The 27,892-nt window shown below is 44.1% G+C and overlaps 2 protein-coding genes across 6 annotated transcripts in view; one reads left to right on the top strand and one right to left on the bottom strand.

The window, feature by feature from the left end:
- LOC144687853 (uncharacterized) overlaps positions 1–27,892 on the bottom strand; it is a 251,925-nt gene that overhangs the window by 196,745 nt on the left and 27,288 nt on the right. For 2 of the 4 annotated variants that reach the window (XR_013578232.1, XM_078554393.1), the window contains one exon: positions 5,622–6,132. The exons of the other annotated variants lie outside the window; for them this stretch is intronic. Coding sequence is in view for 1 of the 2 variants with exons in the window: in XM_078554393.1 (XP_078410519.1) it covers positions 6,071–6,132 (62 nt within the window). In the remaining variant the exon portion in view is untranslated. Of the gene's footprint in view, positions 1–5,621; positions 6,133–27,892 lie in introns of those variants that run through there. 4 annotated transcript variants of the gene reach the window in all.
- Positions 27–22,331, top strand: tmem119b (transmembrane protein 119b). Of its 2 annotated transcripts, XM_078554392.1 has the most exons (3): positions 27–1,364; positions 1,543–1,609; positions 18,608–22,331. In XM_078554392.1, exon 3 carries the CDS (start codon positions 18,636–18,638, stop codon positions 19,719–19,721), a length of 1,086 nt encoding a protein of 361 aa, XP_078410518.1. In that variant the 5' UTR covers positions 27–1,364; positions 1,543–1,609; positions 18,608–18,635; the 3' UTR covers positions 19,722–22,331. The 2 variants fall into 2 exon arrangements, with proteins under 2 accessions (XP_078410518.1, XP_078410517.1); XM_078554391.1 differs by having other exon boundaries at positions 28–1,609.

The raw sequence follows: 27,892 nt of genomic DNA, 5'->3' as shown, positions 1-27,892 counted from the left end.
TAAAGAGCAGGAGACACCTCAGGCCAAGAGGACAGAGCTGGGAACTGGGTCTTACAGGGTTGCTCCACAGAGAGCTGGCATGGACTCGATGGGACAAATGGCCTCCTCTGGACTGTAATGACACTATGAGATCCCAGCTTCGATTCCTGGTATGTGCTGATTCAACGGAACTCAGCCAGGGCAGCATTAAGCAGTTGTCTACAATTGTCTTCTGTTCTGTTAGGTTGGGGAATGGAAAAGTGTGTCATAGTACTGCTTATCTGCTCCAATGACCGCCAATGAACACCTTAGGAGAACAGGATCTGGCTTGGCTGTGATGCAGCCTTTGTTGAATATGTCATTAATCATCTTTGAGTAGGTTCACATGAAGAACACCGACTTGAGGAGATACCAAAGAGCGGCAAGCACCCATCAAGAAGCCCCTGGGCAGGAAAAGAAGAAGAAAGAATTTATACACACAGCGCCTTTCATGACTCCATAACTTCCTAAAGCACTTTACAGACAATTAAATACTTTTGAAGTGTAGTCATTCTAATGTTGGAAACATGGCAGCCAATTTGCACATGACAAGATACCACCAACAGCAATGTGATGCTCATAGCAGGATAAATATTGGACAAGACACCAAGGATAGCATCACTGCTTTTTTTTGAAAAAGAACCAAGGGATTTCTTATGTCCTCCTGAGACAAGGCCTTGGCTTTTATTGTTTCATTTGAAAGATGGCACCTCCAGCAGTGCAGTGTTCCCTCAGGACTGCACTGGAGTGTCAGCCTAGATCATGTGTTTAAGCCTCTGGAATGGGAACTTGAAACCATCATCTCCAAACTCAGGGGTGAAAGTGCTACCAACAACGTCACAGCTGACACACAGGAATCAGCTCCTTTAGGAGTCGAGGAAAAGCTGGGGAGGGTGTGCAGGGGGGTAGTTCACCCTCACAGGGCTTAAGCCTCCATAAATAACTCCCCATCAGGTGCATACAACACATTCCATTTCTCGAAATGCAAGTTATTTTTTCTCCCCTTTTGTTTTTAGAACATTGAGACATAATTTCTTCTTTGTGGAGGGCATGTTAAAAAAAAACATCGACAACAGTTGTTGTTTCTGTTCATCCTCTTTGTTTCTTTTCTTAGTAACCAATGATTCACTAAACTCTTCTGTTCAACTGAAACACGCACGCACACACACACACACACAGCCCCTTCTCTCTTGCACTCCCTCCCAGCAGCACGATCAGCTGCATAAAGTAAGGGATCTGGTCTCTGCACAGAACACAAGCGTCTGACAGGAAGTCTGTTGCTGAAGAGTACTGCATCCCTGCAGCGCTCTCCCCACATTAAACTCCAAGCTAATGAAAACAATCTGGTGAGGAGAAAGAGAGAGAGAGAGAGAGAGGAGACCCCACAAGCCTAATTCCTAACCGATGGCTTGAGGGAATTAATCGCAAGATAATTGGCAAGAGAAAGCTCTTACAAGAGCATAGAACGGCAAAGACTGACAAGAAGTTTAAAAACTCCTTCCAACTTTGTCTTTTATTTCCAAGGTTTCTTCTACGCGTAAGCCATTCACTGAGAAGACGTTTATTTTATTTCAAACAAAAGGTCAACAGGGTAAGTCGAAGTTATTTTTTTTGTCTGAATTACTATGAGCTACAGCAGGAAGGAGATTTTTTTTCATACTCTTATGCCTTTTCTGTCCTAAGGTTGCAGCTGCAACAAGTATCTTTTAAGCCATGTGATGTAGATTACTGTGATGGTTGTCTTAGTTTCAACTAAGAGGTTTCAGTGCAAGAGGAAAAATTGCTAATATTTATACAAAGTTTTCCCTTCTCTCTTTTCCGTGACCCCTCTTGTCACCACATCCCTCTCCCCCACCACCCTACCCCCCACTTACTCTCTCCATTTCTATGACTAGGTCTCTACAGGTTTAAGGTGGTGCAGGAGTTGCAGGCTATATATTAGGGGAAGATCACTCTTTATTGTTTAGCAAAATCACAGACTCAAACGTAGAGCCTTGTTTATGATTTCCCCACCAATAGCCAAAAGCAAAGAAGTCTTCGCTCATTGTTCTTCACTGAAATATTTCCTTCTGTTGTTACCTTTCAATCTAAGATATGTGTTGTGGAATAATAATTGTAAAGAGGGGCTCGTTCTGAGTTGGTAAAACAAAAGACTGAATGATAGAAATCTGAAACAAAAATTGAAATTGCTGGAAGTGCATTCAGCTTATGAAAAAATATAACCTAATTTTTTTCAGGCACTGAAAATGTGACCCTTTCTTTCCTCCATTTATCCATCCATTCACCGCAGAGTTTTCTTTCATTTTCTTTACTCTCACTTTCTCATCAATGCCTTTTCTCGTTATTCACATATTTCGGTCTCTTTTTTTTTTCCTCTCTCACTCTCACTCTTTTTGCTCTGTTGCTTTCATCTCAAATTTCACTTCTGGCAACCTTAGTCCGATAGGCTGCACACGGTCTCCTACTTTCTCTCATTTCTGTCCGTTGCTTCTCGAATTTCTTGTCCCTCTTCTCTGATGCCAGGTCTCTCCTCCTCCCTGTGTGTTCTGGTCTTTCTCTTTCTCTATCCGCAGGGAATAACATATCTGACCATTGTAGCTATCCTACACAATTGAACCGAGACAATGGATAATAGCAGGCCATTTAATTGCAGGGAGCATTATAACCTGTCAAGAAGACCCTGACATCTACTTGACCCCGCCTGCCAATAGACAACATTGTGAAGCTGGTAAGAGGGGCACAGCAGGAAAATATTACACCTTCCACACTCCATGACACCATGTCTCAACTCATGGCCAACAATTTGACTCAAAGCCATAATAGTCAGGACCTTCACAGACTATCTTACAGAAACAATTGTTTGACATAGATTCAAGTGAAAAGAGGCTCAGTGGACAGTGCTGGGGAAAGAACAGTTTCTACCTTGAATCAAGGCCTCACTTGACAGCCAGTAACTTGATTATTTTGTTTAACCATTTAAGGGCTGATGAGTGGGGCGGTGGGAGCCTGTTCTAGGTTTCAGGATGAAATCATCTCTGGGCCAAACCCCAAGGGAGATGATGGCGTAGTGGTAATGTCACTGAACTAGTAACCTCAAGGTGCAGACCAGCGCTCTGGGGACATGGCAGCTGGTGGAATTGAAAGCTAGTCTCAGCAATGGCTATCATCGATTGTTGTAAAAACCCATCTGGTTGACTAATGGCCTTTGGGAAGGAAATCTGCTGTCCTTACCTGGCTTGGCCTATATATGACTCCAGATCCACAACAATGTAGTTGACGATTGTCCCCTGAAATGGCCTAGCAAGCCACTCAGTTTAAGGGCAATTAGGGATGGGCAACAAATGCTGGCCTTGCCAACAATGCCCCCGTCCCTGAAAGAATAATTTTTTTAAAACTGAGAATGTTTTCAGAAGGTAGTTTAGTTGGAGAATGCAAAGGTTTTTTTTTTCTTGTATCCCAATATTCAAGGAGTTTTGTTTTCTTGGTTCTCTATCTATCACATACTGCCTCCTCATTGAGGGAGGCCTGGGGTTAATTATTGGGAGGAGCTGGTGACTCCCTCACTGGATTTTATTCCTTCCTATGGAGAAGATCCTGATCTCCACTTGCCACTTCCTGTCAACTTGCAAGGGCAACACTGTGAAGTTGGTAAGTGGGATACTGAAGAATTATGTTGCATTTTAACCACTTCAAGTGATGGTGCCAAACATTCTGCTGCACTGACCCATTTAATTGCAGCGCATCCTGCACGTTTCTGATATTGCCGTTAGTTGATTCTCAGTGTGCTGTCTGGCAGTGGGGTGGAAGGTGGGATGGAAGCAGGATTCCCCAGTTGAATGGTGCCTCAACCATAATAAAGTAATGACAGCACTCTATCATCAATGTACAATTCACTGCTAATGTTGCTCTGTCAGGCTGCTGGAGCTATTCTGCAGATACTCTCTGTTCCCTCTGATTTTCACAACCCTCCCCTTCTCTAAACCCATAGACATCTTTCCCTCATACTCAAAATGATGTAGCTCACCTCAACTCAACTCGGACTATGAATAGCAGCCCCCAACTCAACCTCTGTACCTTTCACACATCTGCTCCTTATGATAGATGACCAGATAATTGATTATAAAACCTGAAATTACCAATTAGTGGGACCAGTATCAAATGGTCTCACCATGTTATCCTTGATTCCAGGCAACTTCTCTACACTTTTCTTTTGCCAATTACTTCCAACCTTCTGAAGTTTTGACTCATTTGGGGCATTTCCACAGGCGCTGACGTCTTCCAATCCTCCACAGAATCATACAGAATACAAGGAGGCCGTTCAGCCCATCCAGCCTGTGCCAGCTCTTTGAAAGAGCTATCAGTTAGTCCCACTCCCCTTCTCTTTCCCCATAACCTTAAAAATGTTTCCATTTCAAGTGTTTATGCAATTTCCCCTTTGAAAGCTATTATTGAATTTGCTTCCACCAGGCATTCAGGCAGTGCCTTCCAAATCATAACTGGTGCCATTAGAAACAATTTGTACCAGGGAATGATCCATCAAGTTATTTGCTGAAATAGATCACCGGCTACCGTAACGAAAGCACTTGATTCTCTTCTCACACTGTAATTCTAAATTCCCTACTCCAATATGTGGCCTCTGAATTATTATAACCTTGCAGATATCTCAAGTGCGCATCGTGTGAAGTGATATTGGCCACCTCATACAAAGTTAAAAGTGTCACATACCGGATAATGCTGGCATGTACTAGCGGAATATATGCTTATCTAATGTGAAGATTTTCACTTTCTCTCTCTTCCTATTCTTGTTTCCCTGCACCATTCACGATTCCTCGGCTGAGGAGGTAACCAGACCACCTATGAACAATAAGATAAAAGCAAAATACTGCGGATGCTGGAAATCTGAAACAAATCTGAACCTCTTCTAGAGTCATACGGACTCGAAACGTTAACTGTATTCCTCTCCGCAGATGCTGTCAGACCTGCTGAGTTTTTCCGGCTATTTTTGTTTTTGTTGCACCTGTGAGCAATGTTAGCAGGCTAGGTGACCAAGGGAAACATTACAACCAAGCTGCGTATCTGATAAGGATATGCTTGCAAGAGACGTCCCAGAAGGTGATTCTATTTTCCCCTCTAACTTGCTGTACCCTCAGATCAGAACAAAATCTGTAAGCTGTGCGGTGAATCTCGGGTACAAATCCACATCCTGCAAGCCTGTGACATGATCCCTCGCAATGCTGCTTGTAAAAGATTAAAAAGAATGTCCTTGCTCAATGTTGGGACTCTTCCCTCCTATTCCATTTAAGACTTATTGGGATCGATTTTCTGATCAGACTCCATTTGATAGTGCAGAGTCAGCTTGATCAATCTCCACATGATACTGAGGAATAGCTTAAAGGACGGCATATGAGGGAAAATTTGCAGGGTTGGGGGAAAGAGCAAGGGCCTGGAACTAATTGAATAGTTCTTACAAAGAGCCAGCACATGCATAATGGGCCAAATGGCCTCCTTCTGTGCAGTAAGATTCTATGACTCATAGAAGTTCTTCAATAACTATGATAAAAAACACTTGATTCTCTCCTCATGCTTTCATTCTAAGCCCTCCTAATCCTCTATGATGGGCTGATGGATAAACTTAAAGGGATGTGCCTATCTAAATTAAGTGGCCATACCTGAGAATAAAATTGTTGTTTTTACAAAGGCAATTACAAATACTGCTAATATTTTAGTGTATATTTCAGCCTTTGCAAAACTCCTTTGGATAACTAAAATATTTGTTCAAAGCTCACGGCCACACAATAAATGTAGAGCCAGATAACCAAGCCTGTGGCCAATTGATGGTACAACGCTCTAATCACCTAGTAGAATGGTTCAGGATGAAGTGGTGGTGAGGAGGGTGACCCTGCTTTTCACTCATGGGCACTGTGCACTACTGGGCTGCTGATCTACTCAGCAAATTGTACCTCCAATAGAGTCTATCGTTACAGAAAAATGTTAAAATTGCAAGTTAATTTGCTTAAAATAAATCTAACATTTTATTTCCCGGAAACAGGTTTCAGATGAGATGAATCCGATAGACGTGGCTTTGTGCTCTGCTGCTTTTATTCTTAGTATATCCTGCAGAGGTAGAAAAAAAGAGTAGTGTCAGTCTCATGTGGGTTACCGAGCGAAACTCTTAATGCAGCCTGTGAAATATTAGTGTCCCATTGCAGTCCAATTCCCTGCAGATCCACACAATTTGATCCAATTTGACACAAAGATACTATCTCTCTCCTATTCCCAATCACTGTTCTCCTCTTATTCCTAGGCATTCCTGTTTATTTAGGCTCCTCCTTCAATACACAAGTCAAACAAATGGTCTTGACAATTTAGCTGTGTATTTTTAGCATTCATCAATATTTACCTTCAGCTTGTGCATGCATTGTCTCTCCCTCTCCGTCTCACTTCCCTCCTAATCTCTCCCAATCTTCCTCTATCCTTTTCCCTTGCCTTTTGCTGCCACTTCTTTTTCATTAATATCTCCTCCCACTTCATCCTTCTATTCCCTCTCTCATATATGTTCTCTCTCACTCTCTTTCATTTATTTTATCACTCGCTCTACACATTCTCTCACTTCTTCTTTTTCATTCATATACTGGCTCTCTCATTGATAATTTCTTGCTAACCTTGCTCCTTCTGACTCCCCATCCATCATTAAAACATTCTCTCTCCCTGCTTTATCTTTTGCTCTCTCTTTCATTTGTAATCTCTATTGAATTTCCTATTCTCCTTCTCACTCCCTCTTTGCTGGTTTTCTCTTCCCTCTCTCAGATTCACTGGCCCCTTTTCATTCACTCTCTCATTCCTATTCTTTGATTCATTTCCTCTTACTCTCTCACATTCTCACCACTTTCCTTACACTTTTTTTTTGGCTTATTCTCTTTCTGCTGCCCCTCCTGCTCTCTCACTCACTTCTCCTTTCTTTGCTCCCTCTCTCACTTTGTCCTTCCAACCCTCTTAGCTCCCTGTACTTAACTGTTCCTTTCTTACCCATAACTTCATCCCTCCAAGTGGCTACCTTTGCCTCATTTTTCCCATTCCTCCCTGTTCTGTCTATATCTGACTCGAAACTAACTGGGACTCAAAAACTAAAATAAAGACATTCCTGTGCAGCCGCAGAACCACAAATTCTCACTGGGTTGCTGAGCTGGCCTCCCTGTAATGCTTGGAGTCTGCATTAACTCTCCAGATTTATAGCAACGTGATTACAGTTTCTGTTAGACTCATCAGGCCTCTGACCTAATATTTCTGCTTTTCTGGAAATGGGCTTTTTCTTTAATTCCCAGTGCTTCAAGGACCATTGACAACATAGTATGCGCTTTTTAAATAAATTATATTTCCGATCTTTGTCCGATCGTTATTTTCATGTTTTTAATTTTCTCATGCTAAGCAAAAAAAAACACCAGTCGAAAAATCAGATCGAGCTTAAAAAAAAACAGAATACCTTCACATCTGAAGTAACACCACATATGCTGTGGTTTCCTTAACAGTATTGTCCAAGAATGTGAGACATCTCACTCTATCCAATGCCTAACATAGTACAGAGCTCTTGGGGGCTGACTTCCTCCAATTTTTTTCCATATTTTTTCCTTCCTGTCCTGAAGATGCTGACATGCTTGACATGGTTCCACAGTCAGTAATTATCCTTTTTTGGGTATTTTACCCAAGCGGCCATTCATCATGCGAAGCCGATCGGTGCATGTTGTCAGGCTGAGCAAACTTGGAGGCAACTCTGAGTCCCATCCTCGGCCACTTATTCAAGTAGTGGGTGCTTAACAGCAATCAGAATCGGGAACCCGATCGGGAAAGTAATAACTCAGGGGTAATGCCACCAGCTGGGCACGGTTGTCTAGTGGTTATATTCCTGGACTAGTAATCAGAGGCCTAATAATACAGAGATGTGAATTCAAATCCCACCACCACAGCTGTGAACTTAAATTCAATTAGTTAAAATCAAAATCTGGGATTAAAGGCTAGTATCAGTAATGGTAAAACTACCAAACTGTGGCAAAAATCTCTCTGATTCACCCTAGTCCTTTAGAGAAGGAAATCTGCTGTCTTTACCTGGTCTGGCTTACATGTGACTTCAGACCAATCGTAATGTGGTTAACTCCTAACTCCCCTGTGAAATAGCCTAGCCAGCCACTAAGACAGCTCACCATCACCTTCTCAAGGTATCAGGAATAAATCCTGGCCTTGTCCACAATGCCAACAACCTGTGATTGAATTTAAAAAGTCAGTGTGATACTGAGATATAAAAATCAGGAAGGTCAGGGCTGAGTTTGATAATAAGTTGGATGTGGCTCTTGCAATGTTATAAATTTGCTTAGCACCTTTGGTGAAAATCTGATTTGGTGAAACACAGCATCCTTACCTCAGGCTGGGAAAATCCAATAGGCCTTCTAAGGGCTGAAGCCTCTACCTGCCCATTACCAAGCCAGCCAGGTCAGAGGAGGTGGGCCGGAGGCAGGGATTCCACACGCTTGGAATTCCTGCTTCCACGGAGCAAGGCTGAAGGCCAGCGCACCGAGCAAGATGATGTCTATCACCACCAGGAGATCCCTGAAAAGGAAATATTTTTGAATTAATTTGGTATTAGCCACCTTACACAGGTGACTTGAAGGTGGGGAGTGAGGTCTTTGTCGGGGTTAGGGATGGTATAGTCTGGGAACCTCACAGATACCCGAGTAGGAATGGGGAAAGCAGGCACTTGATGTGCCCGCGGAGACATGGGTGCCTAACGGAAATGAAGTTGCTTCCCCCAGTCCCATAAATCAGTGGCGTTAGCACTGCAGGGCACCAGTATAACTGCTGACATTGTGGCATGCAGATTTACTGTGCCTCAGTGTCGTAGCTGAAGTACATCACATCCTTTCATTGAGGAGAGGTGAAAAATTGAGGTGGTAAAAGCAGAGAAACAAAATGTAACAACTTTTATGTCCAGAAGAAAGGGTAGGTGGTTGTGAGTTGCAAAGCTCTGAGACACTTAAAGGGCTTAAATGCAGAATGCGGGGCAATAAAACAGATCCAAAGATAACGTTAACATTTAAACCTGGGTAATTCAGTTGTAATCACTTGGATGATCCATCTAAGCCTCCTCCAGAGGTCATCAGCATCACAGATGCCAGTCTTCAGCCAATTCACTCCACCAAGAAATGGCTGAAGGCACTGGATACTACAAATGTGCTGGGCCCTGACAATATTCTGGCAACAGTACCGAAACTTGTGCTCCAGAACTTGCCACGTATAGCCAAGCTGTTCCAGCACAGCCACAATACTGGCATCTACCCGGCAATGTGGAAAATTGCCCAGGTATATCCTGTACACAAAAAGCAGGACTAATCCAACCCAGCCAATTATCGCCCCATCAGTCTACTCTCGATCATCAGTAAAGTGATGGAAGGGGTTATCAATAATGCTATCAAGCAGCACTTGCTCAGCAATAACCTGCTCACTGACACTCAGTTTGGGTTCGGTCAGGGTTACTCAGCTCTTGACCTCATTACAGCCTTGGTTCAAACATGGACAAAAGAGCTGAATTCCCAAAGTGAGGTGAGGGTGACTGCCCTTGACATCAAGGCAGCATTTGGCCAAATGCGGCATCAAGGAGCCCTAGCAAAACTGGAGTCAATGGGAATCAGGGGGAGCAGTCACTGCTGGTTGGAGTCATACCTAGCACAAAGGAAGATGGTTGTGGTTGTTGGAGGTCAGTCATCTTAGTTCCAGGGCATCACTGCAGGAGTTCCTCAGGGTAGTGTCCTTGGCCCAACCATCTTCAGCTGTTTCAATGACCTTCACTCCATCGTAAGTTCAGAAGTGGGGATTTTTGCTGATGATTGCACAATGTTCAGCACCATTTGCGATTTCTCAGATACTGAAGCAGTCCATGTCCAAATGCAGCAAGACCTGGACAATATCCAGGCTTGGGCTGATAAGTGGCAAGTGACATTCATGCCACACAAGTGCCAGGCAATGACCATCTCCAACAAGGGAGAATCTAACCATTGTCCCTTAACATTCAATGGCATTACCATCACTGAATGCCCCACTATCAACACCTGGGGGTTACCATTGACCAGAAACTGAACTGGACTAGCCATATAAATACTGTGGCTACAAGAGCAGGTCAAAGGCTAGGAATCCTGTGGTGAGTAACTCACCTCCTGACTCCCCAAAGTCTATCCACCATCTACAAGGTACAAGTCAGGAGTGTGATGGAATATTCTCCATTTGCCTGGATGAGTGCAGCTCCAACAACACTCAAGAAGCTTGACACCATCCAGGACAAAGCAACCTGCTTGATTGGCACCCGCAAACATTCACTCCCTCCACCACGGACACACAGTGGCAGCAGTGTGCATCATCTACAAGATGCACTGCAACAACTTTCCAAGGCCCCTTAGACAGTACCTTCCAAATCCATGACCGCTACCATCTAGAAGGACAAGGGCAGCAGATGCATGAGGAAGGGCAATATATGCTGGCCTTGCCAGCGACACCCACATCCCATGAGTGAAAAATAAACTTGCTGGTTTCTGGTTGTTAACATTTGCTCTACAATGGTAACAGATGTTGTTCTCCTCCTCCTGTCTCATCCCTTCCTAATGGCACTGCCTCATACAGGGATACTGGGGTCCAGCAAATTCCAGAACCTTGGCCATGTGGCTATTCTTCATGAATAAAAGTAAATGAGCGTTGGCAGTTGTTGGGACATGGTGAAAGTCACCACCAAGCCTGATCTTGTCCTGACCCTGCATTCAGACACTGTAGAGGTAACTTATGGTGATCTGAAGTGTTAATTCTGGACAACTTTTTCCCTCACCAGCCAAGGTGTGAAGAGGATGAATGTAACTGATTGAGATTCATTCATTGAGTACAAAGCAGGGATTGGATTGGAACCTCCTGCTTTGTGTGACCTGTTATGGTACTTGGTGTAACTAATGGTGGATTCGGGATCACGGTTATAAGCCAATTATGTATAGAAGTGTCAGAACATCAGGTTGGATGGAATTCTCTCAGGTTTGAACACGCAGACTCTTAGCTTTCTCACACAGCAATTTCACTGCTTGGTGGGTGTGAACTATTTTAAGCATTGGGACTTTGGGTCTACATTTAGTAAAGTGCTTAACTTAGACAAGTGCAATGTTATGTACGTAGGCAGGATCAACATAAAGTTCACGAACACCTTACGGGGAACAGAACTGAAGTCAGTGAAGAAAGTGAAAAAGATCTTGGTGTCATAGTTAGTAATTCTCTGAAGGATCATGACCAATGCTGTGAAGCTGTCACTAAAGGAATTAGCAAACTGGGCTGCATTCAGAGGACTATCCTCCAAATAAACAAAATACACCACTTTACCCTTGTACAAGACCTTGGTGAGGCCTCACTAAGAATACTCTCATCAGCTCTGTTCCCCTCATTTAGTGGGTGATGTTGAAGCTTTGGAAAAGGTTCAGTGGAGAGCCATTGGGTTTGATTCCCAGTTTAAAGCACGTTAGCTACCAGATAGGATTGAAAAGCTGTTTTTATATGATATGAGAAGCAATTTGATTGTGGTCTCTAAAATAAAGAAGGGATTGCGTTCATGCTGGCAAATTATTACAAATTGGTCAGCTAGGGAGGACCAAGCCTCATGTTTATAAGTTACTCATCGGTAAAACTAGATCAGCTGATAGGCAATTCTGCTATTTCCAGAAAGTAGTAGATTTAAGGCACAAGGTGCTGATTCTCTATATACATTCAAAAGAGAATTGGAAGGTTCTGGCTGAAGCAGAGGTTATGTCACACAGAAAATAGGTGCAAGTGACATAAGTTATGATCAGTGTGCTCCCCGGATGAGTTTTGATTGCCTTTGGGAGATTTGAGAGCAATTATCCAGGTTTTATCCATGGTAGTTAGGGAGTGTCTGAATCATGATGCATAAGGCATCACAACTGTGTCAGGCAAGCTAGATGCCCAATTCAATGTCCCCTCTCAGTATTTTTTTTATGTGTGGCCTGATCATTTGAATATTCAGTACTTCTTAATAACACATGGGGTGTCCCCCATAATGCGTTTGGTGGCAGGGGGACATTTAATTGGACGAAGGGTGGTGAAAGGTAGTAAATGGAGACCCTGCCACCCTCCCACCTCCACCTCAATTAATTCCATGGCAGGAAAATTCATGGATGGCCTCCCTGTCCCACCACCAATTGGGATCCTTAAGTGGGCAGTGAAACATAGAAACATAGGGCAGGATTTTACCCTCGGCGAGCAGGGGGCAGCGGGGGTGGGGGGGGGGGGGGGGGCGTGGCCTGCTCACCGACGCATAAAATGACACTCAGTGACGTCGGGTGGAACTCCCAAAGTCTCCGCGCCCCATTTAAATTTTCAGGAAGGCGGGGGCGCAGCAGAATCGCTGCGTGCCCGCCAACCCGTCAATGGCCAATTGAGGTCATTGACAGATCAATTAATATAATTAGTGGACCTGCCTGTTAAGGTTGGCAGGCAGGCCAGGAGCCCCAGCAAGAAGTGGAAAAAACATGAAACCTCATCTACAGGCAGGATGCGGTTCCATGTAGGGTTTTAAAAATTTTAATAAAGTTTGCTTGGAAATTATGAACATGTCCCAACTCATGTGACAGAGTTTAAAAGAATGAGAGGGGATCTGATTGAAACGTATAAAATTCTAACAGGGCTAGGCAGACTAGGTGCAGGGAGGATGTTTCTCCTGGTTGGGGAGTCTAGAATAAAGGGCCATAGTCTCAGGATATGGGACAGGCCATTTAGGACTGAGATGAGGAATAATTTCTTCACTTGGAGGATGGTCAACCTGTGGAATTCTCTACCACAGAAGGCTGTGGAAGCTGGGTCACTAAGTACATTCAAGAAAGAAATCAATAAATTTTTGGATATTAGGGGCATAAAGGGATATGGAGAGAAAGCAGGAATATGGAGTTGAGAGAGAGGATCAGCCATGATCATACTGAATGGTGCAGCAGGCTCAAAGGGCCGGGCGTGTGCGTGCGCGCTTCCGATCAGCGCCCCCAATCGGAGGCGGGGCGCCATTTTACGTGGGCGGGCCAATTAACGTGACGTCTGCAGGGAAGCGCTATGCGCTCCCTGTGCGGGCGGGGGGGTGGTGGGGGGGGGGGGGGATCCTAAAATCAAGAGTGCGCCCTTTTGCACATGTGCACGAAAGAGCGCACTCATCTCAGGGAGATCGGCTCTACTTTCAAAAATATTAAAAATAGAAAAATAAAATTCCCTTACATGTCCCCTCATGTATTGTCACATGAGGGGACATGTAAGGGAATTTTATTTTTCTATTTTTAATATTTTTGAAAGCAGAGCCGACCTCCCTGAGATGAGTGCGCTCTTTCGTGCACATGTGCAAAAGGGCGCACTCTTGATTTTAGGATTCCCCCCCCCAACCCCCCGCCCCCCCCACCACCCCCCCCGCCCGCACAGGGAGCGCATAGCGCTTCCCTGCAGACGTCACGTTAATTGGCCCGCCCACGTAAAATGGCGCCCCGCCTCCGATTGGGGGCGCTGATCGGAAGCGCGCACGCACACGCCCGGCCCTTTGAGCCTGCTGCACCATTCAGTATGATCATGGCTGATCCTCTCTCTCAACTCCATATTCCTGCTTTCTCTCCATATCCCTTTATGCCCCTAATATCCAAAAATTTATCGATTTCTTTCTTGAATGTACTTAGTGACCCAGCTTCCACAGCCTTCTGTGGTAGAGAATTCTACAGGTTGACCATCCTCCAAGTGAAGAAATTATTCCTCATCTCAGTCCTAAATGGCCTGTCCCATATCCTGAGACTATGGCCCTTTATTCTAGACTCCCCAACCAGGAGAAACATCCTCCCTGCACCTAGTCTGTCTAGCCCTGTTAGAATTTTATACGTTTCAATCAGATCCCCTCTCATTCTTTTAAACTCTAGTGAATACAGGCCCAGTCGAACCAATCTCTCCTCATACGACAGCCCTGCCATCCCCGGTATCAGCCTAGTGAACCTTCGCTGCACTCCCCCTATGGCAAGTATATCCTTTCTTAGGTAGGGAGACCAAAACTGCACGCAATACTCCAGGTGTGGTCTCACCAAGGCCTTGTATAACTGCAGTAAGACATCCCTATTTCTGAACTCAAATCCTTTTGCAATAAAGGCCAACATACCATTTGCCTTCCTAATTGCTTGCTGCACCTGCCTATTTACTTTCATTGACTGGTGTACAAGGACACCCAGATCCCTTTGTACACCCACATTTCCCAATACATCACCATTTAAATAATACTCTGCCTTTTTGTTTTTCACACTGAAGCGTATAACTTCACATTTATCCACGTTATATTGCATCTGCCATGTGTTTGACCACACCCACACACTTGTCTAAATTGCCCTGAAGCCTCCTTGCATCCTCTCACAACTCACAATCCCGCCCAGTTTTGTGTCGTCAGCAAACCAGGAAATATTACATTTGGTTCCCTCATCCAAGTCATTTATATATATCGTGAATAGCTGGGCCCAAGCACTGATCCCTGCGGTACACCATTAGTCACCACCTGTCACTGGAAAAAGACCCATTTATTCCCATTCTCTATTTCCAGTCTGTCAACCAATTCTCAATCCATGCCAGTATATTACCCTCAATCCCATGCTCTTTAATTTTGCCCACTAGCCTCTTATGTGCAGCCTTATCAAAAGCCTTCTTGAAATCCAAATACACCACATCCACTGGCTCTCCCTTATCTATTCTACTCGTTACATCCTCAAAAAACTCCAGGAGATTAGTTAAGCATGATTTCCCTTTCATAAACCCATACTGACCTTGTCTAATCGCGTTAATGCTTTCCAAGTGTTCTGTTACCACGTCTTTTATAATAGACTCTAGCATTTTCCCCACTCTGATGTTAGGCTAACTGGTCTGTATTTCTCTGTTTTTTCTCTCCCTCCTTTTTTAAATAGTGGGGTTTCATTTGCCACCCTCCAATCTGTAGGAACTGCTCCAAAGTCTATAGAATTTTGGAAAATGACCACTAATGCATCCAATATTTCCAGGATCACTTCCTTCAGTACTCTGGGATGTAGATTATCAGGCCCTTGGGATTTTTTAAGCCTTTAACCCCATTAATTTCTCTAGCACCATTTTTTTTACTAATATTGATTTTCTTCAATTCCTCCCTCTCACTAGACCCTTGGTTTCCTAGCATTTATGGGAAATTATTTGTGACCTCCTTTGTGAAGATAGAACCAAAATATGTGTTCAATCCTTCTGCCATTTCTTTGTTCCCCATTATAATTTCCCCCATTTCTAACTGTGAGGAACCTCCATTTGCCTTCACTAATCTTTTTCACTTCACATATTAATAGAAGCTTTTACAGTCGGTTTTTATGTTCCTTGCAAGTTCACTCTAATACTCCATTTCCCCCTTCCTAACCAATCATTTTACCCACTTTTGCGAATTCTAAACTGCTCCCAATCCTCAGGCTTGCTGCTTTTTCTGGCAAATTTATATGTCTCCTCTTTGGATCTAATACTATCCCAAATTTCTTATATAAGCCATGGTTGAGTCACCTTTCCTGTTTTACTATTGCGCCAGACAGGAATGAATAATTGTTGTAATTCACGCATCCGTTCCTTAAATATTAGCCATTGCCTATCCACTGCCAACCCTTTTAGTAAGATTCCACTTAAGGGCCTCATCCTGCCACTGCTGGTATTAGCCCATTGTGGGGAGGGCTCGCCATGCTGGGAGCATGACAAGAAAACCCTGACATGTTTGCTAGCGGGCTCCCAAGGGGCAGGGGGTAGGGGCGGTGTGTCCCTTGTTCAAAGATGCTCAGTGCCTGCTTGGCATCAGGAAGGAGGGGGGGGGCCCACTGAAAGCCATGCCGCTGCCCTTGCTGCTGACACCCCTCTCTTGCACACCCCTCCCCATGAATAACCCCCCCACCACTCCCCCACCATCACTCATCTATCTCCTCGATCATTGGGTTGGTGTCCTGCCGGCAGCAGTCACTGCCACCCCAGTGGCACTGCCCAGTACAAAAAAGCCTCCAGACTCTGACTTGGCTGGCAGTTCCTGGCAGGCCGGGCTTCTGCCCTGGGATCCTGGTTCCTGGGGGGCAAGCCTGCTGCTGGCTCGTTGAGTGCCTGAGTGGCACAAGATACAGCAGGCCTTCACCAAAGAGGGGATGCGGGTGTCGCCTCCAGCTGCCGGGCGAAACATAGGGCAGTGCAGAAGGAGCTTTGCAACTAACCCGTGTTATACCTCAACTAGAGGGAGCTTTATGTGAAACGTGGTCAAAATTATAACTGGGAGAGCAGGAACAACAAGAGCAGCTGAGAGACATGCAGGTCTGCAATATTCAGGAACCTGGGCAGTGCCAGCTGCTTTACCTCCTTCGCCAAGCAAATCACGCAGGGCTTGGAAATCACAAGTCTGGCTCCATAATGATACTATGCCATATGTGACTCATTCTAGTAACGCTATTTCATACTGTAATTTGTGGCCCACTTTAGCTGACACTGTACCATGTGTCTTATTTATGTACCTCATGTCTCAGTCTGTCAGTAATATTGTACCAATAACTCAATTACGTGAGTGATATAATTATCGTGCTTTTGATTTAAATTTAAATATAGATTCAGTTCCTCTTTTCACTCTCCCTGTCTAGCAGAAGCTGCTCATGAGTGCTCATGCATTACAATGTGACCACTGCAGTCCCAGCTCTGTACTTCCAGACTTGTGCATCTTGCACCCTCTGATGCAAGCTTTGGTTTCAAACTTATACTTGAGGCCTGTGCTGTTCCTTTCACTTGTTGCTTGCATGCTTACAGTTTCCTTTCCATCCTCTTTTAAAGACCCTCGCTGTGAAAGAGTAGAATAATCCTCCCAGTTTCCGCTTCTGTGCTAAATGGCAGCAATTTGTTTTTAATTAATGCTGGAAGTTGATAATTTTCCACCATGGGTCTAACAAAACAGGAAAATGTTACCCAGTGGCAGGCAAGTTCGTAGCCTACTCTCTCAGCCTGGAGCAAGTTCGTGGCCTACACTCTCAGCCTGGGGCAAGTTCGTGGCCTACTCTCTCAGCCTGGGGCAAGTTCGTGGCCTACTCTCTCAGCCTGGGGCAAGTTCGTGGCCTACTCTCTCAGCCTGGGGCAAGTTTGTGGCCTACTCTCTCAGCCTGGGGCAAGCTCGTGGCCTACTCTCTCAGCCTGGGTCATGCAGAAGTCCACCAATGACCTTTGTGAATCACTGGATTGTGGTATACGAACGGAAGAAGGTGGCGGCAAGTTAATTGACAGGCCCAGATGACATTGTAAATTTGAGCACATTATATCACCTCAACTCAGGCTTTTAGGCATCTCTAATATGTACAGACGGGTGTCTATGCTGCAATCCCCAAGACCTGGAATCCCAGGCCATTTCATCTTCACTAATCTGTTGAATTGTGTGTGTCTAGTACTTTGAGGAAGAGTTATTCCTAGCACTGTTGCCTCAACAGTGAATAAATCTAAAACTAGCTCAACAAGAGCTAGCAGCAGCAACTTGAGAACCAAGGGGAAGTAGTGGCGTAGTGGTATCGTCACTGGACGAGTAATCTAGAGACCCAGGGTAATGCTCTAAGGGCCTGGGTTTGAATCCCACCATGGCAGATGGTAGAATTTGAATTCAATTTTTTTTAAAAACTGGAATTAAAAGTCTAGTAATGACTGTGAAGTGATTGTTGTAAAAACCCATCTGGAAATCTGCTGTCCTTACCTATATTTGGCCTACATGTGACTCCAGGCCCACAGCAATGTGGTTGACTCTTAAATGCCCTCTGAACAAAGGCAATTTGGGATGGGCAATAAATGTTGGTGTAGCCAGTGATGCCCAAATCCCATGAAATTGAAATTGCTCTTATTGAATTGTATATTTTTCTTATTTAAAGAGCAGAGATAATAACTGTGTGGATCTTTATTCTAGTTTTGGCCTGGCAGTGCCTCTGAGCAGATGCTCTTTTTGCCACATTCCCAACCCATGAGGACTGTGGTTATTGGAATATTGACACTACAGGCCAGAAATCACTGTTGACGATATTGATCAACCAATTTAACACATTCACAAAACAATGCTCCATCCACTGTTTTAAACAAGTCGGGCCTCTGTCACTTTCCATTGGCTTGAAAGGAAGTAAATATTGGGAGAGATGTAAAATGGGCTGTGACTCACCATCACCCATTTGACATTTCACACACACAGTCAAAATTCACCCGAAACTTGGTGTCAATACATGCACACTTCAAATAAAGGTCACTGGATAGTAATTAGGAGCAGGAATTTCGTTAATTGATTTCTTTTCCTTCTCTAGCCCAGGGCTGCAGAATTTCTAAAGCTCGGCTCATCCCAGCTGAGGTTACTTCATTCAGCATTTGTCCTGCATTGAATCTGAGAGCTCTCTGCTCTCATTAGTCTAGGATTTTACCTCTGAGAAATTGGAATCGTTCATCTCTGTAGTATTTGAACAGTACTATCTTTTTAATTTTTAATCTGTTGTTTTGTTCTCGATTTAAATAGATTTTTGAGCTAACTGTGGAAGATAACAATGTCCATTCCGTTGACGATATGGCTGCTTGTCCTCACAAGTGTATGTCCAAGTACAACAAACCCCGTCAACAGCACATCTGAATTGCCGACATCAGCAAACTCAGCAGAATCATCCGGCTCACATGAAATTGACTCCAGTATTAATGATGTGACCTTTACAACTACCAAGACGTCAACATTTAGCAGCAGCGCTAACCCTATTTACACAAGTGAATCTAATGTTAACACTTCAGGACCTGTTCCCATTGGTGCTGCTATCATGAAGTTCATTAACGACCACATGAGCTTAATCATCATTGCTGGAGTTCTTCTGATCTTACTGATTATCATAGTGTGCACTGTGGTGCTGGTGAAGCAAAGCTACAAGGCTTCAGCCTACTACCCATCTTCATACCCCAAGAAAAAGTATGTGGATGAGCAAGACAAAGGAGGTTCTACCAAGGCATTTAATGAACTTCCCGAGAAGGTCAATGATGAGACCAAGGAAGATGGGGGCAGCTCTTCTAAGCAACTGGAAGCGGACTTACTCACAGCGACCCACAATCTCAAAAAGAAGACGCCATCCAAGGGAGAGGCTGATGCAGCTGAGAAGGGAGAGCCCTCCCAGACCACAGACAAGGAGGGAGGGAGCAGCACATCACCCGGAGCAGGAGCAAAAGAAGGAAAAGTCCAAACATCAGACACAACTGAAAACAAGGATGACAAAGCACCTGAAACAGACTGCAAAGAGGATGGAAGTGAAAAACTGCCCAAGGAGAAAGAGCAAAAGGGAGCAGGAGAAGGAGCTGGAAGAGGAAACAATGAAAGTGATGATGAGAAGGGAAAGGCTCAGGGGACAAAGAAGTTAGAGAGTGGAGAGGACTCAAGCACCAACTCCAATCAGTTAGCAGATGCAACCGAGACAAAAGGCATGGATAATGTAGTCAGTCCAGAGGGCCAGGAGCCAAAGGAGGTTAAGTTAGCACAACAGGGGTTTAATGAAAAATCCAATGTTGCTGAACCCAGTGCAGACAACGTCAGCGACCTAGAGAAAACCCCATTGATTCCAAATCCCAATGGCGTGCCCATTGACAGCAGTTGTTAAACAATCAAAGGATGAACCAACATTAGATCAATATGGGATGTAAACAGAGGACTACTTGAATGTTGACTATCTGGAGTGTTTGCTCAGCTTACAACAAAACCGCATATTTTCAATCAGATGCTTTTGAAAACATATTTCACAAAAAAATTTCAGCATAAAAGATATGCAGGAGGATGATAACCAGAATAAAAACTGCAACTATTTTGAATACTTAAAGAAAAGTTAAAAAAATTAAGTTTTATAATTTCTTTTAATACAGCGTTGGAGCATTACCCTAGGCCCATGAGATTGATTTTGATTCCCATGACAATGGGGGAATAATCCTATAAATGGGATAACCACAAGGAAATTCCACTATCCAGGAATGCTTGAATTTGCTCTTTGGACAGTTTAACCACTGTGAAGGATTGCAGATATAAGTCATTGGACAAGTTTTCGAATTTAAACCGTCATTACCCAACCAGGTAACCCCAAATCGGAACTCCAACCAATTGACTCGCTAGCTTAGACTTCGAAATTTTCAGTCATGTTGCCAATTCGTTCCCCTCTCATGCAACTAAATTTCAGCCATCAGAGTGGATATTTAAACTCGTATTACAAGAAACAGATTTTGAGTCTGTGTGTTCGGGCCTACCCGTAGCAGAAGCCTACACGCCTCATCGCATGGGCAATTAATTGATGGCTACTAGCAAGCATTCCTGCACACTGGAATGTAGTCATTTAAGTTTTTCACCATTCTCTGTAAAGTGCTAACATGTCAGTTTAAAGGAATTTGTGTACCCACAAATGCAACCTAATTAAAGGATCTTCCAAAGGAGACATACACCATAAATGCAGCCAAAATAAAACTTTAAGGAAAAAGAATTGCTGGAAATTTTAGCCCTTGCATATCCCAGCAAGTGGATCAAATTGGCAACGGCCAAAAATAATAATCTGAAATAAGGGTAGAAATTTCAAAACTTATCAACGTATCTCTTATCCCAAAATCATCATTCAATTAAGGTTTGAACAAAAGAATTTCAACATAAACTTTTTTTTAAAAGAATTATTGTCACAGGTTGTTCAGGCAGGATCTGAACAAAATTAAACAGAGAGCAGTTTTAATGGGGGTAAAGCTCCTTGAAGGAAACTTAAAGTTTATCATACTAAACTGCAATATCCAGTCAGGTAGCTTGGGCACAATTATCCTTCTATTTTAGTGCTGAGCTCTCCTTTGCTTTTAGAATTAGTAAAACTAGGCACATTTTGTGAGAAATGCTTTAGAATCTTCTAAAATCCAAAAGGTTAGGTTCATTACGTATGTTACTGATGTACAGAGCTCCAGGAAGAAGGCAGAGTGCTTCCAGCTACAGAGTGAATTCAATGCCAGTGTGATTCAGAGGGGTGAAGAAACCAGATTTAACCCCAAAACCACCATCTGGAGTGATCCAGAGGTGAAGAGGCTGAATTTAACCCCGAAACCACCATTTGGCTTGCTGGCCATGTGGGGGTCTGAGTTTACTCAGCAGGGCACAGTTATGGCAAATTGGCCACTATGACAATTCAATTGTTTCATGTTTAGGAAATCCATTTTTGCTTTAGATTTTCACAGGTAGCTTCCTGAGGCTAGCGCATTATTCTCGCTGTCTGGTCGACACTCAGATGTCAAGACTGCAGAAGGCCAGCTCCAAAAAGAACAAAGAGCCCCCTTCCATAGACAGAGCTCCTCGGGGGAAGGCTCCCTCCTTTGCTTTCTCCTTCTCCAGCCTGTAAATGCTGCAAACTCTGCTTTGTGTGTGTGTTGCAACGCAGCATGGATTGGGGAACAGAGTGAAAAGGGTTGCAGGGGGGTGCGGGTGAAGTGGGGAGGGGTGGTGTGAATTCAAACCTGCAAGATCACGACTGGAAACCCTTCATAAAAACAGAAAATGTGGGAAGTGCACGACATCAGGTTAATCTTGAGATGTGGATCATTCAAACGCTGGGTTAATAGGCCCTAGATGTTAACCCTTTCAGACACTGACAGTGTGTTTTCAGCGTGATTGCAGATCCTGCCTCGTCCCTTCTTGAGATGGTCCATGTCGATTGATCAGAATATTTTATGCTTGTTTCATTAATCTACAACATAAAACTATGATTAATTAGCACCGATTTTCTTCCTGTTTTTAAATGATTTATCATTTATCTGTCTGCCACACCCCTCCCCCCTCCCCCGCTTCTAATTTTGGTCCCCATCTCCCAGTGCACCCATTCTCTAAAAGAGGCCTGTTACTTGTGTGACCGGCTGCAGGGGAACAAGGGGAGTTCACAAGGACACCTGCAGGAACTGACCTTTAGAATCTTCCCACCCAAGGGAAGTTCCTTCGTTCAGTGCCTCTTCTTACACCCCGCTAATAAGGTGGTGAGCTCACTGTGTGAAGCGCATAGCAGTGAATTCCCACCCCACATTCTGTGGCACTGCACGCCATGCCGGACAGCCATGTTTGGATCGTCATGTGTTACCGTCTTGTAATGAGAATCTCACAAAGCTGAACAATATTAAACATTCTGTTTAATGCTTTTCTGTTGAGTTCAGAGATGTAGTGCAACTTACTGCTGGCAAAATACAATAATAAACAATTTTTAATAAAACGACGCCTTCCTTAAATCTTTTCTTAAATAAGTCCTCCTTATCCATCCCGCAGATAGCACCAGCTCTCGACTTCCTCACGAGCTGTTCTTCCTGTTTATGTCTGAGACAGTGCGTGTTAGCGTGGAATTCAGTCGCAGGGGACCTCGTGGCCAAGCCCAACATGTGTCCGTATAGATGCATCACTAAATAGTGATCAGAAGCAGAAAGCTGGGCTGATTGAGTTCTCCCTAGCCTGGGGATGCTGAAAATCAATTGTGTGGCCAGGATGCTCAGCCAGCTGGGATCAGTTAGCAACACAAACCAGGGACTGAACTGAAAACCTTCCCGGTTCCTATAGCTTCACACCAGCTGGTGAATGGCATGTGCTCACTAAGCCATCAAGGAGCCTTTTTCCCCATTTAGGGAAAATTGACCCAAGCCACAGGGCAGGTACGCATCGAGACCTCCATGCAGCAAAGATGCTAGAGCTTTCCTCAGGCTCGTGACAATGAGCCTGGGGTCCCAGGCATTCACTGTTGGAGAATCACTGCACGCAGCAATTCATTCGTGTTAATCAACAGCAAAGCAGACGTTGCAGTCTGTTTCCTGAGGACTATTTCTGTGCAGAGGAAATTGCAACTTCACAGTCCATTAGCTAAGTGTCGGTTACTGAGATGTTTATTATAAACGAGTGGTGGAGAAATGAGGGCGGGGAAGTTCCAGTCACTCTGCAGGACCGTTCCTCAGTGAGTGACATTGTCACTTCCTTCAGCATTGCTATGTTTGTGATAAAACTAAAAACGGCCTGAGCCCCTAAGCAGCATATTGGCTCCTTCTCAGCTTGTAGGCAGCACTGTGGAGTCACACACTGTCCTTTCCCCTCTGAGACTTGGCTCTGAATCCTGTGTAACTTGATGGGATAAAAGTCTTCACTCTCTGTAACCGCCCTGCATGAGATGAGTTTGGGCTTCTTCAACACATCTTCCCACACAGCATAAAACCATCTCTAGTTAAGTACAAATTAACAATCTCAATCAACAGGCTACATGATTCCTGGTGTGGGGAAAGGATGTCACAATAATGGAACAGAGGGTGCTGTTCTGAAATTGTGGCTGCCACATTATTTGAGTGAAGTGAAATAAACAGCCTTCAAGCATTTGCTACATCTGACCATTTCTTGAATAAGCTCAACTTTGTCCAACTGAACATTGGTTTAGATATTGCCATTCTATTCAGCTCTCACCAAAATACTCTACACCTCAGCCCCTGATCCTATCCCCCTCCCCAGCTGCCCGCTCTGAGTGAACACGGTGTACAACCTCAGTGTTCTGTTCCATCCTTAGTTGAGCTTTAAACTCCATAGCCAGTCCATCAGCAAGGCCGCTTTTGTCCACCCTGGCAATACAGCCTGCTTTCTCCTCTATCTCACCCCACCACTGCTGAAATCCTCACTCGCACCTTTAACTTGCATACTCCATTCTGTTCCCCAGAATTCGACAACTCATCCAAAATGCCATGCCTTACACGTCATTTCGCGTTAAATTCCTCTTCACTTATTGCCCCTTGCTTGCCAACTGAGACCCCGGGCTGAAGTTTTGTTCAGGGCTCAGGACCCTGAAGTCAGGTGAATCGCCCCACGTCGCATCAGCACCTGATGCCCAATGCAATCTTTGACCAGCTGGCCAGTTGGTGGGCGAGATGCCGGTTTGCCTTGATGGGCTCCTGAGGCTGCAGAGCCAGTAACAGATTCTCCAATGTTGGCGCATCTGCGGCCCCACTGTCCAAGTTTGGAGCGCCAATGGAAGTAGGAGAGAGAGGGAGGGCACCCACGATGGAGGCACTCTTATGAAGAGATCTTTTTTAACATTTTTACCATTAGAAGGGCCACAGCAGCAAGGCCATCATTATGGAGGCACGACTCCTCCACTGGACGGCCAACCGCCGCCGCATTGGTGGGTGGGGAGGGGAGGGGAGATGTTCCCTTGCAGGTTGGAGCACTGCCAACAGAAGGCCACTTCCATCCCTTGGCCGTATTACGGCCTCGGTGAGAGGCCCACATGCTGACTGGAAAATCCCAGTCAGCGTGTGAGGAGTGGCCGTAAATGGCAGGTAGCTGTCACCAAGCCCTGACTCCTTCCAGATTGAAAATGGCCCAGAGACAGGATGATGGTGAGTGGTTAGTGTTCCTCCCTCAAGCAACACTGCTAAAAAACAGGGCTGCCCGGTCAGTTGGTGTTTATGGGGCCTCGGTATGAGGAAAATCGCTGGTGTGTTTTCTTACATGACAGTACTGACACTATTTCAAAAGGATTTCGTTGATTGTGAAACCTCCAAGTGGAAGAACTACCACCAACCTTTACAGACGCCCCTCGCTGCAGTATATACCCAATCCTGGTTGGCTTGCTTTATTTGCAGAAAATTCCAGAATTCATCCCTATTCCTTGGTAAATACCAAAGAAACCATTACCGGCAGAAAGCCAGTGAGAACAAGTGTCAGGTACGTGGAAATAATTTATTTCCTCTGATTCCCTCCCCACAGAGGTGTTGACTTGCTGGGAAGCCAGGCACCTGAAGGGCATTGCCAACTTACCTGAGACTGTCACTAAGCTACCACTTAAAGTTACTCCATAGGTTAGCTAGGCCATAAAAAAGCAAACCAAGCACTAGGGTTTATTTTTAGAGGAATAGTATGGAAGTTCTGCTAAAGCTGTATCAAACCTTGGTCATACCACACTTAAAGTACTATGTGCAGTTCTGGTCACCATAATTTTAATAAAAGGATATAGAGGCACTGGTGAGGGTGCAGGGAAGTTTTACAAGGATGATGCCAGAAATGCATGAAAACAGGAAAGAATTGACAGGCAGGGTCTCTTATCTCATAATAAAAGAAAGTTGAAGGTTTTGATAGGCTGGATAGAGAGACAATGTTTCCTCTCGTGTGGAAGAGCATAACTAGAGGCCATCAATATAAGATAGTCACCAAGAAATCCAGCAGGGAATTCAGAAGAGAATTACCTAAAGAATGGAAAGAATGTGGAACTCACTACCACAGGGAATGGTTGAAGTGCATAGAATAGATGTGTTTAAGGGGAAGCTATATAAGCAAATGAGGGAAAGGGAATAGAGGTTTTTGATGATAGATTTGGATAAGAAAAGATGGGAGGAGGCTCAAGTAGAGCATAAAATCAGCATGGACTGTTTGGGCCAAATGGCCTCTTTCTGTGCCGTATATCCTATGTAATCCTAAGAGAGTGTGTCGCCAGGCTAATCAGCAATGGGGGGCATCTTAGCCAAATTGGATCCTGCCCTCATCTCACAGGCCCACTTTCTGGCAGGAGATACTTGACCATAGAGAATCTGACTGATGTTTCTACTCCTTAGCCTCAGACACAGAAACAAATTTGTCCCACTCTCATCGCCATGAGCTAACTCAGCAGAGTCCAGGGACCAAGCCTGGGTTCCTGTAGGTCTGATTGGCTCAGTACTACACTACACCATTGGCAAAACTGAAAATGATCCGACAGACAACACTGAATCAAGCTGATAGTGAATAAGGAACTATAAACTTAGTGGGACCAAGATGGCTGTGACCTGGCAAAGCTACTTTTCCAAGGGTGTTTGCAGCTTGCAGCCCAAGGTCTCAGTTCATTATTTTCCACAACAATAAGACTTTTGTTTTCAAATCAAGTAAGCATGATACCAACTGTTACTTAATCTCTTTGCCTCTTCACAATTCCTGGATTCTCACCATTAAAAAAAAACTCTGATTTGTCTTTCTTGGATCCAAAGTGGGTGACCTCACACTCCCCCGACATTGAACTCTATTTGGCACAGTTTTGCCCACTCAATTAATCTATGTTCCTTTGTAACTCTCTGCTCCAATCTGCACAATTTACTGTGCCTCTAACTTAGTGTCATCTGCAAACTTGGAATGTCAACTCTCTACTCCTTCAACCGCACCAATTATAAAAGTGGCGAAAACCGAAACCCATAGGCAACACCACATGTCTCAATCCACCATTCAGAGAACCTTCTATGTATCCACACACTCTGGCCCAATTTCCAGCCCATGCCCATTTCAAGCTATTTCATTTTTGCCAGTAAATCTCTTGTCTGGAACTTTATCAAACATTTTCTGGAAGTTCATATAGATAACATCCATTGACACTCCCTTATCCACCATTCCAGTTAGCTCCTCGAGAAAGTAAACTAAATTAGTCCGATATGACCTACCCTTCATAAATCTATGCCAACTCTTTTTGTTCAACTGATACTTACTCAAGGGCTCAGTTATTCCATCCCTAATGCCAAATTCCAATAACTTTCCCACAATTGACAATAGATTGACTAGGTTGTTGTTACCTGGTTTCTCTTTCTTCCTTTTTAAATAACATTTGCATAATAGAAAATGATCCCCAGCTGATAACCCCCTGCCCTCCCTCACCAAAAGTGCTGAAGCCAGTTGTATATTCCAATTATTAATTTGCTGAGATCTCCTAACAGCATCAGAAACCAAACCACGCTAAAGTATGAAGCGCATTTATCCACAATGGGAGTCATGCTGTTCTTATTACGGAATCATGCAAAATGTGCATAAAATATAGGGTACATGGAACAAAACAGAGTGCATGGTACAGTGCAGAATACATATTACAATACAAATTATATGGAATAATTATGAATTGCATGACACAATAAAAGGCAGCTCACCACCACCTTCTCAAGGATGAATAGGGATGGGCATAAAAAATAAGGTACATGGAACAATACAGAGTGCATGGTACAAGAAGTCAGCACCATCCCCTGGCCCTGTGGTGAGTCAGAGCCTCTATTTGCTTCCATCCTGCAACACGGTGTATAAACAAATCAACAATCAGCCATAACCACAGGGTGCAGACACATCATTCCAAGGACAACTCAGACCTGACCCTCAATTATTTATATTTTGATATGGTATGAAGAAATACTTTTTTGCATTAATAAAACTGTTCTGATCAGAAACTATTGATATACATATATTCAGAGACTCCAAGATCCACAGCTCACTGTACACAGCTACTGCTCAAAAAGCATGCATTTTGTAATGATATTCACCCTCCTTGTTCTACACCCCTTTTTTGTAAACATTGTCAATTGTAGCACCACCCCCACAGCTGCTGTGTCTGAGAACAAATAACGCAAGCCAGAAACCAAACCCGAGATCTTCCAGAGCAATTGGCATTTTTAATTTTAAAAACGTACCTGTACGTCTGCATACCAAGATCCCTTTGCTCCTCTATCCCATGAAATATTTCACCGGTTAGGATGTGTGTTTTTTCCCTGTTCTTACTTCTAAATTGTATTGTCAGTTTTCCTCAATTTGCCATCAGGATCAATTTAGTGTCATCCACAAAGGGTTGTGGCTACAAGAGCAGGTCAGAGGCTGGGAATTCTGTGGCTAGTAGCTCACCTTCTGACTCACCACAACATGTCCACAAGGCACAAGTCAGGAGTGTGATGGAATACTCTCCACTTGCCTGGATGAGTGCAGATCCAACACTCAAGAAGCTCAACACCATCCAGAACAAAGCAGCACACTCGA

The sequence above is a fragment of the Cetorhinus maximus genome, chromosome 12 (assembly GCF_964194155.1).
Source record: "Cetorhinus maximus chromosome 12, sCetMax3.hap1.1, whole genome shotgun sequence".
Lineage (NCBI taxonomy): Eukaryota > Metazoa > Chordata > Chondrichthyes > Lamniformes > Cetorhinidae > Cetorhinus > Cetorhinus maximus.
The sequence above is the reverse complement of the archived record's forward strand: the minus strand, read 5'-3'. Positions and strand labels throughout refer to the sequence as shown.

Bases quoted from the DNA above. Each gene is read 5' to 3' on its own strand.
- tmem119b (XM_078554392.1), top strand. From the start codon at position 18,636: ATGTCCATTCCGTTGACGATATGGCTGCTTGTCCTCACAAGTGTATGT.